Below are 18,023 nucleotides of genomic sequence, written 5' to 3' on the forward strand. Positions count from 1 at the left end.
CGTATCAACGAAAAAACATTAATTTCCCGAATTCAACGATAAAAGACACTTTCAGTCGTCCACCATAAAAAAGAGGAGAAGAGCGATCGAAAATTGAAAACACAACATTGGTATCTATGCAATCGCACCGCTAGGTAGTTCAACGTAGGTACATGGCAGGTAGGCAGGGTTGCGGCGACGCGAGTGACAAGGCGGTAAGATTTAAAGTATCTGCGCCCAATTGTAATGGGAATCGGAACAATTACTTTGAAATCTTTCAAAGGAATTCCTCATACCTACGAACAAACTATTGTAGTCCGAGAAGTAGCGTTTTCCGTCTACTTCAATGCAACCGTCGCATCTTACAATATAACGGAAGGCATTACAGGTGGAGGTAAAAAAATTAAAAAAAAAAAAAAAAAAAAAAAAAAACCAAGTATGCGTGTATATTACTCTCCGGTTGAGCGTATTTTCTCCAAGTGACATGGCCCCGTTCTCACGTGCTTGTATTATGCTATGCGCGCTGCCTAATTGACTTTTCCTCCACCTCCGAAGAGGAAGAAGAAGGAAAAGAGCAAGACCACGCGGGGACTGACGCTCTCTTTAACATTTCTCAACCGTGATGACTATACTCCTGATCTGCAGTCAGCACTGCAGTCACTTGACAGTTGAATAAGCGTTACGCGCCCATTTGAAAAATCAACCCTTCGAAGGGGGAAGCCTACCAGTACAGGTAAGTGCAGTATACACGGGCCCATTCACGCGCACCTCTTTTTATTTGGGTTACGAAATTGTACTTCCCGCCCAGTGCGATACGTTTGGTCAGTTCATCCGTGCCGATCGGGGCAGCATCGGAGCGCTCTCTCCGAACATTTAAACGACCGCGCCGACGCCACTAAGCTCCAAAGTTGAATAAACCTACAGCTCGCTCATCGGTTACGTTTATCACTTGAAATTAGACTTTTTTAAATTTATTTCAATTGCTTTTTAATTCATACTCGTGCCTCAATGGTAATATATATATATAGACACAAAAAAAAAGAAAAATAGCAATACAGCTATTATCAACGCCGATACCGAAAGTCTATTTTTACCACAAGTATTGCTCAATATTTATTTTTCATCGAATTAGCTGCTAAATTGGTTTTTGTGATTGGAAAATAGAGCTGTTATCATTGCATGAGTATATAAATATAGCGCAATGAGAACCCCAGCAGTTTTGAATTCCTTCATTCTTTCTTTTTTTTTTTTTTTCTCTCTCTCTCATCGCTACCTAATATGTAGGTCATGCTGCCAATAAACATACTCTCGAGTGCTCGTGGGTCATCCTCGTAGGTGCGCCACATCGAAAAACACATGAAAACCAACTGTTTTTTATTTGCTTGATTCACAATTCGAAATACCAAGGGAATATACTCACTTTTGGGGAAAATGCAATGTTATATACGTCATTTAAAAGGTTTACATACAACATAGATATGATATTATTTTACAAGTATATGAGCATATACCTATATACCTATAGCATATCCGCACACGCGCTCTCGTGCTCGCATATTTACCTCAGTTCGGCGTTCAGCCGCGTCAACGGCGTGTCGCGATGCCCCGTAGGTAGTAAATCGTAAAACTGTCGGATAAAGATGAGGAGGCGGTAAATCGTCGATGAGTCGTCAGTTCATCACATAATCGTCACCCGCTCGCTCAATATATCCAAACAGTTGGACAATCCGGTGCTAGTGCGTGGACTCTGGTGCTTAGCTGTGGGTCATCACTTTATCCCCGCGGGGCAAGAATGTCGAGTTCCGAGACAGCATAGAAACGAAGCGACGACTCGAGCGTCGTTTTCCTTGTTGGCACTGCAAGGTGGGAACGAGCCGTCAGATGTTGAAGTCGAGCCTGGGAGCTCGGCGAAGGCTGGCCAGCGAGTAAAAAAAGCTCCCGGGTCACCCCTTGTGCCCCGCTCGGACCGATGAGTCTTCTTCCACAGTGGAGTTGGCCAGCCACACGGTCTTCTGAATGTCCGGGCGCTGCACCAGAGGCCCAACTGTGAAGGAGCTCGATCCCGAGCGAGCGAGCGCCTTCTTGGCCAGTGCCGTAAAATGTCTACGAGATCGCAGTTGACCAAGGATTTGAACGGTGAGTGATTCTTTTTTTTCCCCTCCGCACTGTTTCCAATCATCCTGGCTAACCCGCAGCAACGGTACAAGGGGTTGTCATGTCACTTCCAGACTCGGGGTTTTCGGAGCTGTCAGGGATCAGTTGTACCTCTCGTTTGTGCTCCAAATCATTATGTTTTTTTTTGTTTTTTGGATTACAACTGCCCCGCCCCCTCCAATGTCTCTATGTGTGTGTGTGTTTTTTTTTATCCGTCTTTGCCTCCCTTGCTCTTTATATCGTCCGGTATTGACGTGCCGCCCTGCAAGCGCGCATGCATACACACCCACACGCGCACCTATACCATACAACACACAACTATTGCGTGTGTACGGGCACGGACCTCTTTTTTCTTGGCCTTAATTTTTTTTTTTTTTTTTTTAATTTTACAATTTAATGTTTCGCGCTTCGTCGAGCTTTTTTCTCATTCGCCATCGGCGTTTAGCCACTACGTTCGAGACTTCAAAGTCAAAGCAGATGGCTTTTCATAAATGAAAACAGCGTCGACGTGACATCGTTTCTCGTACATATATATGCATAAAATTAACATCTATTTGTAAACCATTTGTTTGTGCTTTCACTCGCGGAATCATTTAAATTCACGTGGCCCGAGAAATCAAAATGTTTATGTATACAAAAGCTGATTAAACCATACGAATGGCATTTGAAATGTATACGTTTGCCGCGCAAAACAATCACAAAATTAAATTGGAGTGAGCGCTATGGAAAATCGTTCGACAGTATATCGGATTTCCTTCTGTTTTCAGAGTCGGTGAAGACGTTGTTGGGGAAACACGTTAAAATATTACTGAAAAACGTTGTCAAGTTGGAAACTAAGCAGGATAAGCTCGAGAATCGTGTTTTAGTGAGTAAACGCTTGAAATGAGTTGTTTTAACAATTAAATTGTTCTGATTTTAATTTACGAAAATTTTAGGTCTTTTCGCCATGTCGCCTCTTTCTATTAACGGCCAAAGTCCCTACAAGGGTAAGTCGAAACAATGCACTATTTGACCGTTTACTGTGATGATTCGAAATATAAAGAAGGTCGCATGCTGTGAAATTCTTTATTTCCTCCCGTGGCACGTTATTAGCACTTTCAGCCATAGTGTAACGAAAAATCTTTGCACCAACAGATCGACTGTCATTTTCATTATTTGGAAATAACGTCAGTCGAGTCGAAAAGGGCCAACCAATTGTCGCTCACAGTTGGAGAAAGGATATACAATTTCGTCACAATGGGCCTAGGAAGCGTCGATACTTCGGAAGTAGACGCTATGATAGAAGCACTTCACACTGCCATTCGAAATATATTTCCGACCGTACCTTTAAAGTGAGCCATTGATATTTCAAGCGTATATTACATGCGATTAGCGACAATGATGACATATAATCTCTTTAAACTGTTATCAACAGCTACATAATAAGAAAAATCGATGTAATACCGGCCACAAGATTGCAAAGTATACGAGGTAGCGATTTGGCCAGAAGTACAGAGGCAACCAGACACACAGGCCCTTGTGGCGGGTTTTCCACGCAGTATGCCTGCATGTGTGACTTGCACAATGTACCTTACAGGGAAGAAGTTGCTTGGGTCAGTTTTACTACTACTACTACTTAGTCGTATAATTGAGATTTTTTTTTTTTAAATACGCATGGACGTTAATAATACATATTTTTTCAGGATGTTGATACGATATATTTGTCTCACGATACAAGAGAATTAGATCTAAGAGACTTTGACCATCTCGACCAAAAAGATTTGGTACCGATTATATCTGCTCTGGAGTACAACACGTGGTTTACAAAAGTACGCGTTTCTCATCTTAAGCTTAGCCACGAGCCGTTGGAACGGTTGCTACACGTACTCAAACGATCTCTTTCCATTCAAGAAATTTTTTTAGACAACATTGGAGCAAAGTGGTATTGATCCTAATCGAATTCAATTTAAAAATTTGTACGAGACTGCCTCACCATTTTACAAGAGTTTTATTGACACATTGATTGACTTTCAGGGATTTTGCACATAAATTGTCTCTGGCATTGATCGCCAATACCAACGCCGTATTGCACACCATAGATATATCCAGCAATACCATTGAAGATAAAGGCGTCACGAGCTTATGTGGAGCGATAGCCAAATTGACCCAAGGTATCGTTTGTTCAATGACAATTTATGACAAACAACTCCTTCATGTTTTATTTTTTCAAACGTGTCGTCTCTTTTCTAGTTTTGTTTAGATTAATGTAAATTATTGTTAAGTTATGTTACGACTATGATGAAATTTTATACAAAAAATCGAATCGACAATACTTTTTTCATGCAGGAGCTCGACAAAATACTATGTTTTAATCGCTTTAATCAGTTAATTGTTCATTTCACGCATTTAGAACGATGTTTTACAGTTGGCGAAAACGATACTAAACCAATGTCTTTTATGTGGTTGCACCAATTTTTTGCACCTTTAGGAGCAGCCCATACCACCGGCCCGCTCGGCAAATTGCCCAAAGGCTTGCAAAAATTGAATTTAGCGAGATGCGGCTTAACCGGCAAAGGCGTTGGCCAAATAGCGCACGCCTTGAGCTTGAACCGAAGCATGCCGACAAGCTTGCAATACTTGAATCTCGCCGAAAATACCTTGAAGGATGACGTAAATGTGAGTTTTTTTTTTATTTTTTAATTCGGAAAAATACTTGTATCGATCGAAGTAATGGGAAAACAGCAACTTGGCTCGTTTATTAACATTTCAGAACCTATGCAGCTTTCTAGCCCAGCCAAATGGAATAACCCATTTGGATCTCAGCGGAACGGACACAACTTTGGAATGTGTAAGTGTTTTTTTGATCCATGTATAAAAAAAAAGAAAAAAAAAAAAAAAATGAAAAACGAAGAAACTGAAAGCACGTTTTGTTCCAGCTTTTCGGTGCTCTTCTGAGGGGTTGCGCAACGAATCTAGTCCACTTGAACGTCGCCCGTAATTCGTTCTCGAGTAAAAAAACCAAAGAAATCCCGCCGAGCTTCAAGCAATTTTTCACGGCCACTCTGTCGTTAAAGTACTTAAACATCTCCTCGTGCAAGCTGCCTCTCGAGGCGCTCAAGCATTTGTTGCTCGGATTGGCGTGCAACGAGAGCACGGTGGGCCTCGAGCTCGACATGAGCGGCAACAACCTCGGCTCCATGGGTGCTCACGTGCTCGAATCTTGCATCCACGGCGTCAGATGCATCGCCTCGCTCGACATTTCCGACAGCAGTAAGAACACTTTTTTTTTTTTTTTTTTTCACGCAATTCCCAAAACAAAGGACCATCCATTCGATTGTTCTCCACTTGCAGACATGGACGTGGATTTAGCTCAAGTCATAACTGCGATAAGCAAAAACAAATCGATAAAACATCTGTTCATGGGTCGCAACACCCTCGGCATGAAGAGCAAGCACATAGCCGTGGTGATGGATTCCCTCGTCCAGATGCTCCAGGAGGAAGATTGCGTGCTGCAGGCGCTCCACCTGCCGGACTCGCGGCTCAAAAGCGACCTGTACAACCTCATCAATGCCCTCGGCAGCAACACTTGCCTGAAAACCCTGGACATAAGTGGCAACCTCATCGGGGATCCGGGCGCGAGATTACTCGCCAAGGCCCTCCAGATCAACAACCATCTCAAGACCATAGTTTACGACAAGAACAACATCACCCTACAAGGGTACGCCGACATTGTACACGCCCTCGAGAGGTGAGCAAAAGTTCCTTACATTTCTTCCTCGTCAGTCCTCGTTACTTTTTTTTGTCCCGAGTTGGATCGAAATTGTACATTGGATCGACTCGTTTCAGGAATTACAGCGTGAGGCACATGCCGTGCCCGATTTACGATCTCCAGCCGTGCATGAAGGCTTCCGCGGAGAAGACCGAGCAGTTGACCAAGAAGACCCAAGAGTACCTCCAGCGCAACGTCACGCCGAGCCGAAACAGCCACGGGCAAGCCTTCCGGCTCCAGCAGGGGTTCCTCCTCAGTTCGACCCAACACATGGTGGACCGGCTCGTCGTGCAGACGCAAGACACGATAAAGGCCCTGGTCGCGGAAACCTGCACCGCCAACGAGGACATCAACTTCGCTACGGGGATAATCCAGGACGCGGACAACTCGAAGCAGCTGCTACCGCGGCTGCACGAGGTCCTCCAGAGGCGGGACGAGAACAATCCCGTCGAGGCAAAGCTACTCGAGGCCGCGAGCCAGGTGCACAAGGTCGTCAGCGCGTACCTGCACGACTCGTTGGAGGCGATGCTCAAGTGCGCCAACGAGCAGTGTCCCACCATACTCGAGCAGACCGTCGTCAACAGGGACGACGATTACGACGAGAACGACTCGCTGACGCTCGAGGAACACCTGAGAAGTTCGTGCAAGGAGAAGAACAAGCTGACCATCGAGTTCATACAGAGCACCATCACGGAACAAGCGGGGGCCGACATCATGAACCGAGTCAAGTGAGTAGTTTCCTTCACCAATCGGCTCGTATGACGATACAAAAAAACATAATAAAACTCGCGTTTGACGTTTCAGCGAGTTGAATCTATCGGTGGCGGCGCACATCTCCGACCGGATCACGGACCAGGTGATAGAGTCCCTGTCGACGAGCTACAAGTCACTGATCGGCGAGAGCGAGATCCGCACGCGTAGCAGCACACCGGACGTTTTGCGGCCGAGCGCTGGCTCGACGAGCAGCGGTGGTGGTGGCGGTGGTAGCATCATCGGCGTGGGGTCGGGTGGTATGTCTCTGAGCATGTCCGCGGGTACACCGGTTGTCGAGCACACGAGCCTCGTCATGGACGAGGAGGACGAGGAGGAGGACGACGACGACGAGGACGAGGATGAAGAGGAGGAAGACGAGCGACGATCCCAAGGCACCGGAAACAACGACAATCGCACTCTACTTGGCAAAGCCATGGGCCGGCTTTCCGCGGACGACGACTCGCCGATTGTGAGTCCACGGCTACCTCAATTTATTTGCTCACTCATTGATCACCGTAACTACCATTGTTCACTTTGGTCAGGGATCATTACGAACCCATACCTTGTACCGATTTCAAATAACGTAAATGACACCCTGTTGACTACTTGGTCATTATTGCTTGAAAAATTTACAATATACTCGGCGCATGGTTTTACAAACGTTTCTCACTTTGGATAAAACACCATATGATACATATTGGCACACACAGATGTGGGAATAAATCCAGCTCGTCGAATTACGGTGTGTCTGGATGTATCGTGTGATTTCATTTAACAAAATGTAAACGCGAGTACATAATTATATGTTATACATACACTAACCCATGTTGAACATTATTATCTGCTTTGTTTTGCCGCATGGCTTGCAGTTGGATTACTTGAACCTCGTAAGTAAAATGGCGTAAAGAGCGCATCAAAGAAATTGAAATAAACAGTGAAATCGTTTCTCCGATCTGTGGTATAATGGTAATGCACTATAATGACAATGATGTTGATTGAATGGCAGGCGACGCCCCACCTGTCGAGCAAACGGAAGAACCTGCACGGAAGGAAGTTGAGGCCTAAATCGGTGGTGGACTCGGTCGAAGGCCTGTCCGCCGACGACATCCCGGATCTTCTGCCGCCATCCGCCGCCTCCAAGAACAATCGACGCCGGACGGATGGAGGGGCATCGGAGAACGACGAGCACTCGCTCACCGAGTCGTTGGACTCGATAACTGAGCTGCCCTCGAACTCCGGGGTCGGGCAGCAGCTCCAACACCTGGTCAAGTCCAGACCCCGGCGAGCAAAGACGCGAGCTCCCACGAGGCCCATGCTCCGACCCGACGTCCCCGGCACCGACGGCATTGCCCTCGGCGAAGGCCTCGACGTCTTCTTCAGGCCCACCACACCCACGACCCCCGTGGTCGGCTCGCCCACGAGCGACAGCTCGCTCAACTGCGCCTTCCCTAACCCCAGCCAGGACAGCGGCAGCCCGAGCCCCTCCGTGACCAGCCAAAAGAGCCCGGCCACCGTTGCGACACCCAAGGGCCAACACGCGGTCGACGCCTCCCCCACGGCCCGGTCGCGCTCCAGCGACGACGTGGCCAAGTTCTCGCCGCTCGTCGGGCGCAGGTCGCACGGCGACTCACCCCTCACTGCCTCGCCCCTCGCACGCCGCAACGACAGCCCCAGGGACCCAACCACCGAGGAACAACCCCCAGGTACGTACCTACTCCATACAGTGGACGTGTATTTTCATGTCATGTGTATGGTATGTCAGTGCCCATGTCAATTTTTCAGCTCAAGCGTCGGTAGGGGTGGACTCGGTCAAAGAGCAGAGCGGCATCGAGTCGAGCAGCGATGGCAGTGGAAAGGGCGGCAGCATCATGTCCTCGGTGCGTAAATTCGCGGTGGCCAGTCCGACGAACGGGGCGGCCACGGCCAAGTCGCCGGTGTTGCGATCCCTCGCGACGAAAAACGATAGGCGCTCGCCGCCCACCACCGCCCCCAAGCCCAGGCCCTGGAGCATGGCTACGGACAGAAAATCCGGTGATTATACGTTTCAATTTCAGATATTGTACGTGGGCGGGGATGGATGTAATGATTGTGATTGGTTGTTCAGGTGACTTTAATCAGTTGTTGAGCGACGGCTCGAGCCCAAACACGTCGGCCGGTAACACCCCGGATTCGGGAGATGCCCTGGACGAGTCGACCGACAGCGGAGTCTGCGGGCCAGCCTCGCTGCCGCCGAGTCTCACCGCCAGTTGCATAGTCGGTGGCTCGTTGGGGGCCAAGGGCGCGGAGAAGCGCTCGGTCAGGGAGTTGGCCGCGAGTTTGTCCAAGGGAAGCGCCCCGAGCCAGCCCAAGCCGGACAAGAAGGAAAACGGTAAAACACGGCGGAGCATCAAAAGCGTGTTTTATGATCAGAGATGAGATGGCGTTCGCTGCCATATCTGTTACCCCATTGGATACATATATATACATACATTTAAATCATCGCTCTTATTTTATAGTATTGTGTACCTTATATAATATATACTTGTCACGCGGTTTCTCTGTGGGCCAAAAAACAAACGAACAAGAAAACCACCGTAGCCATTGTACCTATACACCCGTATACAATTTTATTTTTTTTTTTTAACCATCATCATCATTATTATTATTATTATTATTTTGTCATTCATTTCTTTTTTTTTTTTCGTTCCTTTAATTTTATCCAAAGGCTTCACGCACGATTTGGTTTTTTATTTTTGTTTAGCGTTGCTTTGTATATATTTATTTTAGAGTATTCCGCAGCATGGAGGTCAGTTCTACGCCGATACGTTGAACCCTTGCCACCAGCACAGCCATCCTCCGTTAAGGTATCACTTTTACGTTTCATTGACTTTTTTCTTCTTTTTTGTTGTACTTTCGTCAGTATGTCAATGTTCCTTTACCACTGCACTTTTTTTTACACATGACGTTATTATGTAATATTATACGTTACACAAATGTGTACACGCATTGTTATCATCACTATTGTAGTGACACGACACATATAGCGTACCAGTAACACGTGTAACGGTAGTGGTATTGTGTGTGTGTATTTGTTAATAATTACACATTCCAATGGATGATGAAATAAACATGACGTTTCGTACTTTAATGCTTGCAGGTACCGGAAATGCAGAAAGAGGCTGAGCCAAACAATCGACTGGCTTTCAAACTTAGACGCACCTCTTTCTTTCGCGATTCGAATTTCAACTACGATAACGACACGGTCGACGTGTAGACAAACAGAAAAGAAAACGTTTCTAGTGTCACTCGAAAAAAAAAAAAAAAAAAAAAAAAAAAAAAAGTACCTCAGGGTTGTGATGTTTGAGTACGGTGCATTCCAACAGACGATCAAAACATAAACGATTGATTGAATATTTTTTACATCATTGGTCTCTTATTTCGAAAGTTCGTGTATAGCGTATGAGTTGCTTGTTTGACATTTCTCTTGTCCGTAAATTGTGCTTAGCCTTCCAATTCACGTGAATTATGTATATTTTATAGACAACGAATGTCTCGGCAATCTTTGGGCGAACGATTTATTTTGTACCTTTTTTTATAGACTTTTATATTGGGATGAAAAAATTATATAAACATACATGTATACGTACCTGGTTTTTTTCTGTTATATCATTTATCGCATAAGCAAGATACTTAAAACACGTAAGCTAGTAGCACTACCTGAATATACATTATGATGCGGGGGAAAGTGAAATAAATAGAGTTGTTAAGATCCACATAGGATAAATAGCTCGACCGTTTCAATTGTAATAACGATTAGGGTAATCCCTCAAGAGTTAAAAAATGTAATTCTTGCTGATGCTCGTCTTTCTGACACATTAGCTCGTTTCTTCGTTTTAATTACATGGTATTACGATATGCTTTTATGATCTATCAACGTTATCATCAGGGGTGAGAAAATTGGATATTCAATTGCGGTACCAATTAATTTACTCGGAAGATACTGCATTTGATAGTAGTTACATGAATACGTATTTACAAATATAGAACTTGTTGAAGGACAATTCTCCAAACAAAAAAAAACTCCAAAAATGAGTTCCTTCAAATTCATATTAAAGAAATCCAAATGTGCACCATTAAAAAAACATAGATTGCATATACATACGAAATTTTTTACAATACTTACGCTGTTTTAATTTCAAACTCCAGCCACCCCTGGTTGTCGTTTTCTGTATTATATAACTATTATATGTACGTAAGTTCCAAAGCGAGGACATTGTTTTTATCATAATTTCTACATTATTATTATTATTATTCCAGTTGTTTTTGCTGTTTTTATTAATTTATGTAATAAAAAATAACTAGTGCGCGAATTTGCGTGCGTGTAAATAGGAATGTGCATAAGTGACTATATTTATGGTGGAATATCGTGGATGTACAATATCTTGTTTCTCTGCAAGCCTGTTCATTACGGATTGATAATAAATAGGCTCAAGATCAATAAGACGATACGTACTGTACATGGAGCAGACGGATATCGTGATTTTTTCATTTTTTTAATGGAGTGAAACCGATACATGATTATAGTATCAAAATTTTTTTAAAAACCGATACGGCATTGTTTGAGAGTTTATTTTTAAAACCCGTATCCCTTTTTGAAACAAATCAAGCTTTAGACAAAAATCAAAATTTAATTTATCAACTGTGATGGACTGACCCATAATTTTGTCACACAATTTTTAGTAACGTTACGATTGCATATGAAGGCATTTATTATTTTTTTCGCAATAGTGTGCAGAAAATAGGTGTTTTCCGCACACTTATTGCGAAAAAACTTGTACGCAACTCGTGCGGGAAATCGTCTTTTCCGCACTTGTTACGTAAATAACTAATGCATTACCGAAATTTCGGTGTTGCTACTTGCCATAATTTAACTGCGCTCTTATCTAGAATACTCCTATACCTACTTTTTTTTTTTTTTTTTAATAAGTCCACAAAGAAAATCATGATGTCTTTTTTCTCGGTGTGCGCGTAAACGAGAGAAAAGTGATTTTGCAATGAACGTCTATCATCAATTACTTAAAAGTCTTTTTAAGCAAATTTTGTCAAATTGTTAAAATCAAGATTCGTTCGAATCATAAAAAATATCAGTAAGAATGTTTTACAAATTTCAATATTAATAGAAAGTATTTTTTTTATCATGCATAATTACGAGCGTAGAGTCGACTTTTCTACTTACTTCGATATTTTGATTTGGTAAAAAACCTAATGGTAACATTTGTAGCTGTGTTTTTACCTTATATAAAAGTTAAAAAAATTTACTACTAAAAATGAATTGTAATATCTTTGATCAGATGATTTTTTAACGACAAAAAGAATGTTGACAAATTACATGTGCGTAATGAAAAAAATATGTACGACTACTAAGCCAATAAAGTTAGATCTTTGAAAAAAAAAAGAAAAAATAGCTAAAACGTTACATTAAACCGTTCGAGTCTCAAAACTACGCGTGCCAAATTGAAGATATGACTGGTTGCAATCAAAACGCGAGAAAAGATCCCTGGTGACCAATATCTTTATTTCCGTTGTACATCGGTTTAATTTAGACTATTAATGGAGTGCCGGGGATCAAAGCTGGCGACTTTTTCTCAAAGTCAGAGTATCCGTTAACGAGGGATAAGTGCGGAAGTGCATATGGGTGCCTGCGTGTGCTGTATATATATGACTTTAATTTATACAATTGACTGAAAGCTCGTTGTATTAGTAAGAGCATTATTCCGAGTGATAATAGGCCAATCTCTGAGTATAGGCCAAACGTTTTTTTGTCTCCTTATGTGAATAATAATATTTATATCATCAATTATAACGATACATTCCATTTTTTTTATTTAATTTCATTTTTATTGTCTTCTTGTTTGCGTTATATTACTGCGTTTACTGTTGTTGCTATTATTATCATTTTATTACCTTTAAATGTTAGTCTGTCTTGATGCGATTATTTTCATCGAATTTATTAATCAAAGTTGTGTGTATGTACTCGACGCAATTGTATTTATCACGGGAATGACATGTAATAAATCGATTTGATTAAAAAAAAAAAAAAAAAAATTTGAAAAACCTGATTTCCAATTTATTTCATCACTTTAAATTATTTCATTTTTTTCCTCCTTCTAATAGATGTAAACCGTATTACGTATAACATTCAGTAAGAGAGCATGTATATATATATAGTATATAACATATAGCTACGGTATTTTCGTCTGCTATCGACAGGTCATCTTGTCATCTACACCCTGTATATATATATCAATACGTGTTAACTCTGCAGTTATCACACCAGCTGCCGTACAAATCGGAATAGTAGATATACATTTCGAAGTTCGTCGACTTTGCATGTAATTTGAGTATATTTATAGTAAAAATAAGTAGTGAGTGAATTTTGGGGAAATAGGAGCTTTTCGGTGTGAAGCTGAAAAGTGTCCGATAGAGGCATTTGTGAGGTTTACGCGATGACATCGGTGGTTCTTCGGTAACGAACGGTGTGTGCAGCCGTGTGTGTGTTGTATGTACTTATCAACTTTATTACATTTTTGCAAGTGAAAAAGTTTAGATATGTCACGATCGAAGGACAAATTGAGTAATGGCAGCTCTCGCCCAGACGTTTGGACGAGGGCCGTCACAGCGAACTCCGAGTGGCCGGATAAGGTAAACATAACCTAGCCACCAGTTTGCTCCAAAATTTATACTTTCAGTTTGAACAATTTTTTACTTTTTATCGCTGAAACACATCAATTCACATCTACTCTGGCTGAAATAATTAAGGATTTTTCATTTGTTGTAAAAATTGGTGGCCTTACGTTTTTTACAATAAGAGCCCTTAGAGAATCAGGCTATTTGACTTGACCCATATAAATTTTTTTCTTGTAATTAAAATTTGTCTTTACTATTAAATGATCACAAATTGTTTAAATTATTATAATTCCAAAACTAGGAAGAATTCCTTGATGTTATTTACTGGGCTAGGCAGATTATTGGAATTATTGTTGGCATTGCGTGGGGCCTAATACCTTTAAAAGGATTTTTAGGACTTTTGTTGTAAGTACTTATTGACAATGTCATGAATTTATAAGACTGAGAAAAAAAAAATTTGTAACAAATTTTAAATTGGATTAATACATTTCAGGTTTGTTCTTGTAAATGCTGGTAGCTTATATTTGTACTTTAGTAGTTTTCAACAAGTTGATGAGGAAGAATTTGGCGGAGCATGGGAGTTGATGAAAGAAGGATTTATGACTTCATTCGCTGGATTCTTGGTGAATATGATGAAACTGTTATTTTTATGCAAGCTCTCGTAGGAAACTTTTATTAAATTCTTAATTTTTGTTGTAGGTTACATGGATAATTATATACTCTGGTTTACATTTTGACTGATAAAGACTTTTTTCATATACCTATTTAATAAAGAATGTATAAAAAAAATTAATGAACAGTTGCCAAGTGAGAATTTTGTAACATTCCTTTTTGAAAAAAATATTTATAAAAGCAATTTCTGCACAAGCCATGTACAAAACATCCTTGCAAATGAAAAAAATACATTTATTGGCCAAACAAAAGTCAAGTGGTGTATTTGTTATAAAATAAAATGTGAATTTTTTCATTTTTTACCCAACCATTGTTCGTTTACGACCTCGTGCTTTTACATCCTCATATTTTGTTACTATTTCTTTTAATTGAGACTTGTTTTTGAAAAATTTCGTATAACTCTTATAAATGTATCCGAATAAATTTGGTTGTTGTGCATGAGCACTTGTTAGTGATCTCTCCAAAACATACAGATCAACAGCGGCATCTTCGGCAGTAGAATCAACTTTTGCCAAGCCAAAATCAATAACTACTAACTGTTTTGTAACTGAGTAATAACAGCGATGGAAAAAAAAAACTTATTTTAATCCAAAGTCATTTTTTAAAAATATACTTTGTAAAACTTAAAAAAACCACTTACTATCCATTGACAAGTTAACATTTAATAATTCAACTGCATTTATCAAGAGAATGTTAGACGTCGTCAAATCTCCGTGAACGATATTTTTCGAATGAAGCTTAGCGATTGTTTGACCGAGTGCGGTTGTAATGTTGTCAATTAAAATGTCTACTGAATTTTTTCCGGAAATGTGTTGATCGATGAATGTCTTTAGCATAGTTGCATTTTCTATAAATTGCATAAAGATACTTCGACGATTGTAATCGACTAGATATAAAGCGGGTGTTACAACGCCTGTGGAAAAAAATTCCATGATTTTTTTTTATTCAAATGACAAAACCTGCAATGGACAAATTTATTACCAGCCGATTTTGCACGAACGATAGCTCGAGCCTCTGCTTTGATTCGTTCCTTAGTTAGCCGCACATCCAAATCCGCGTGCCTATATTTTTTCTCGAATCTTTCTTTTATAATAACTGGCTTTCCAAGGTACGTGCTCTTGTAAAGCCTCGCCTCTGCACCCTGAGCTATCAGCTCTGATTCTGGTATTTTGGATATCATGACTGAAAATGAACTTTTTTATCTAGCAAGCGCAATAAAACCTTATTTCCTAAATAATGCAACATTTAAAAAAATAATTAAGATTAAACTATCACGAAAGACACATCAATCATGAGTGTTACGAGTTCACAAATTGCCTACTACGACTTACAGTAAAAATGTCAATGGAAAAAAATATTTGATCAATAAAAACTGATACCTTATTACAATTACAAGTAGTTAGCTTTAAATTATGGTATAAGTAGTTTGATTGAAAGAAAAAGTGGTGTATGTACTTTTTATGTATATGATAAATTGTAAACATAAATACCAATATATATGTAAATATGCGGGTGGCAGAGGTTCAGATTCAGATGACCGGCAAACCTATATATAAAAGGGCCATGTATATGCGTCAGTTCCAGAGAGAAAAGAAAAGAAAGAGGAGATGTAACTGAGCATGGAATGTACCTATAATAATCGTGGCGTCCTATGCTAGTGCGCTAATCGATCTGCGCGTGTGGTACACAACTTCATATTTTATAAAAGAGTATACTTATATTTAGGTATATAACACATATATTATAATAAGGTCCAGTCCATGCTCTATGCGTGCACGCACGGCCATCAGCACCTCCACCTAGACCAAATACTGTAGTGCTTATACGTGCATTGCTGGCGTTCTTTCGGTTTTTGTTCAGTGGAACAGGTGTATATGTAACTTTAATACTATAGGATGTTTACATGTACGGTATACCTACTTATTGACCATCAGAGAAAAAATCAAGTGTAAGGTTAAAAGCTTATTTTATTAAGAAGGATTTTGCGGTCCTTGACAAAAATATATCGCCATGCCTCACGCTGGACCAGCCATCGTTTCCTCCACCAGAGCGGAGTCGAGCGGCACGAGTCGCAAAAGGAAGAAAAATGTTAAAAAGGACGCGGTGGATGAAGCGAAGATGGATGCCTATCAGTTGATAGCCGAGATCTTCAAGAGACCCGCGCTTTGGAATCAAAAGCACGTATCTTATCACAATCGCGAGGTCACTAATCAAGTCTGGATGGAAATTTCGTCTCTCTTCAAGATGCCAGGTTAGTACTTATTTACATGTAATTATATTATTCTGTCATTTAGGCACGATCATTGAAACGCCGGTTTATCGGGGGAGTGATCATTTTTCATGAACAAAGTTATTAATCGTTGATAAAACATGAAAATATTTACATGCATAACGAGTACACACCTGTTGTCTCCTTGAAACTTCTTGTCCTGATGTTGACAATCCCCGTCCGCTTCTATTGCGCAAGTATACCTAGATTTCTACTCATTCCCTTGTTAAATCCAATGATATTTGAAATGACACGTTATCTATTGTTATCACACTATCACACGCGCGTAATTTTTTTGTGCTCCAAGCACACACGTGTACCTACACACATGCATAAAAATTCGCGCGAGCTGCCGCCGCATCCGCCCGCCCGCTGTGCCGCCGCAAAGCGTACTAACCTCACCTCGGGCAATTATTAAGCGCGGGATTTTTCAATCGTCAACGTATCGTCACTTCTTTCATTGTTACCGTTACTAATTCATGATTTTTTAACGAATTATTGAAAATTACTGTCCCAGTACCAGTATTAAAAGCGAAATGGAAAGGTTTGAGGGACACTTTTCGCGCAGAATTGAAAAAAGAACAAGTTTGTGGGAAGAACAAACACCAAAGAAATCGGCCGGTTTGGATTCACTTTGAAAGCTTACAATTTCTCAAGGAGCAAATGATTCCTAGACCATCACTTTGGGAGCACAATGATGGCAATAACGTCGATTACAACAAAAATCACCAAAATGGCTCAACAACAAACGACAGTGGTGATTGCCAAAGATCATTCAGTGATTCTCTCAGCGAGCACATTGTAGCTAGGTGATTAACCCTTCTTATTTCGTACATTCGATTTTACTTTTCGATTAGCTAGTTTGTGCTTTTGGTTATTTATTAAAAAATATTTACCTCAGATCAACAGAACATGCTGCAAATCAAGACAAAAATTTAAAGGATGAATCGATACCGCAACGTCCAGTTAATTTTCCTGTCAATGAATCAGACGAGGGTGAAATTATGCTGCAAAACATTTCACCTGAAGATGTTTTATTGAACGCCACGAGCAATACAAACGGCTTGGGCATGAATGGCGAAGGCGACAGTAATTCCAGTATTAGCATACCACCTATTGAACGCTTTAGTAGTCATCATTGTGACGACAACTATTATTTTTTTATAAGCTTACTGCCTCATATGAGGCAGCTTACGCCGGAACGGAGAATGTTCTTGAGGATGAAAATCCAAGAACTAGGTACTTGTTAAAACCTTTTTTTTTATCTTCTACAAATAATTTATCATGTGCACATACACACAAATGTAGTATTACGTACTAACGTGTTTGTACACTTTATCGCCGATAAGATCAGATACGTCAGTAATTACCTTATTTATTTTTACAGTATACGAGGAAGTGTATAAAAAGAGTATGAATTCTTGAAATTCGATCGGATAAGAAATTTAGGAAGTTTTGATAAAGAGATTAACAGATTGAAGACCAAGGAAAATACCTATTACAGTATATTTCTTTGCTTATCACTGTTGTCTTGTGAATATCATACAATATTATTATCAGTCGTCTATTTTTGGCGTAAACTTTTTTCGTAAATTTATTTTCAAGATATCAATTTAAAAAAGTGACGTGCTATCAAACAAATTCAATGTCAAATCTCGAAAAAATTTTTATTTCTCGCTAATCAAGTAATTTCGTACATACTGGTAATAAGTCGTGTTAAATAGTACGCGCCTAAAACTGTTGAAGTATTTAACAATTCGAAATATGAATTAAATTATTAGA

The 18,023-nt window shown here is 40.7% G+C and overlaps 4 protein-coding genes across 8 annotated transcripts; 3 read left to right on the forward strand and 1 right to left on the reverse strand.

Moving 5' to 3' along the window:
• The first annotated feature begins 1,568 nt into the window (after positions 1-1,568).
• Positions 1,569-11,406, forward strand: LRR (capping protein regulator and myosin 1 linker 1 leucine rich repeat protein). 5 transcript variants are annotated; one of them, XM_089588574.1, is made up of 19 exons: positions 1,569-2,115; positions 2,901-2,998; positions 3,069-3,119; positions 3,268-3,464; positions 3,548-3,725; positions 3,816-4,054; positions 4,147-4,283; positions 4,523-4,788; positions 4,883-4,960; positions 5,049-5,382; positions 5,464-5,860; positions 5,959-6,609; positions 6,686-7,103; positions 7,504-7,521; positions 7,641-8,337; positions 8,417-8,674; positions 8,736-9,002; positions 9,401-9,477; positions 9,771-11,406. In XM_089588574.1, the coding sequence occupies exons 1-19, from the start codon at positions 2,079-2,081 to the stop codon at positions 9,885-9,887; spliced, it is 4,515 nt and encodes a 1,504-aa protein (XP_089444700.1). In that variant the 5' UTR covers positions 1,569-2,078; the 3' UTR covers positions 9,888-11,406. The 5 variants fall into 5 exon arrangements, with proteins under 5 accessions (XP_089444700.1, XP_089444698.1, XP_089444699.1 ...); XM_089588572.1 differs by having other exon boundaries at positions 4,538-4,788; positions 7,641-8,341; positions 8,397-8,665; positions 8,739-9,002; XM_089588573.1 differs by having other exon boundaries at positions 4,538-4,788; positions 8,417-8,665; positions 8,739-9,002.
• Positions 11,407-12,927: 1,521 nt separating this feature from the next.
• On the forward strand, positions 12,928-14,289 carry LOC106644941 (GEL complex subunit OPTI). The gene is made up of 4 exons (XM_014360655.2): positions 12,928-13,315; positions 13,602-13,705; positions 13,794-13,923; positions 14,000-14,289. The coding sequence occupies exons 1-4, from the start codon at positions 13,223-13,225 to the stop codon at positions 14,039-14,041; spliced, it is 369 nt and encodes a 122-aa protein (XP_014216141.1). The 5' UTR covers positions 12,928-13,222; the 3' UTR covers positions 14,042-14,289.
• Prpk (TP53 regulating kinase) lies at positions 13,969-16,599 on the reverse strand. Its single transcript, XM_014360654.2, has 4 exons — positions 16,376-16,599; positions 14,954-15,154; positions 14,613-14,885; positions 13,969-14,519 (listed from the first exon to the last, which is right to left on the reverse strand). The coding sequence occupies exons 2-4, from the start codon at positions 15,150-15,152 to the stop codon at positions 14,272-14,274; spliced, it is 720 nt and encodes a 239-aa protein (XP_014216140.2). The 5' UTR covers positions 15,153-15,154; positions 16,376-16,599; the 3' UTR covers positions 13,969-14,271.
• Positions 15,779-17,723, forward strand: LOC106644942 (uncharacterized). The gene is made up of 4 exons (XM_014360657.2): positions 15,779-16,223; positions 16,759-17,050; positions 17,143-17,480; positions 17,629-17,723. The coding sequence occupies exons 1-4, from the start codon at positions 15,983-15,985 to the stop codon at positions 17,664-17,666; spliced, it is 909 nt and encodes a 302-aa protein (XP_014216143.2). The 5' UTR covers positions 15,779-15,982; the 3' UTR covers positions 17,667-17,723.
• The last annotated feature ends 300 nt before the right edge of the window (positions 17,724-18,023 follow it).

This window comes from Copidosoma floridanum, unplaced genomic scaffold (genome assembly GCF_036245765.1).
Source record: "Copidosoma floridanum isolate Cflo_tuat_1 unplaced genomic scaffold, Cflo_Japanese_pri ptg000007l, whole genome shotgun sequence".
NCBI lineage: Eukaryota > Metazoa > Arthropoda > Insecta > Hymenoptera > Encyrtidae > Copidosoma > Copidosoma floridanum.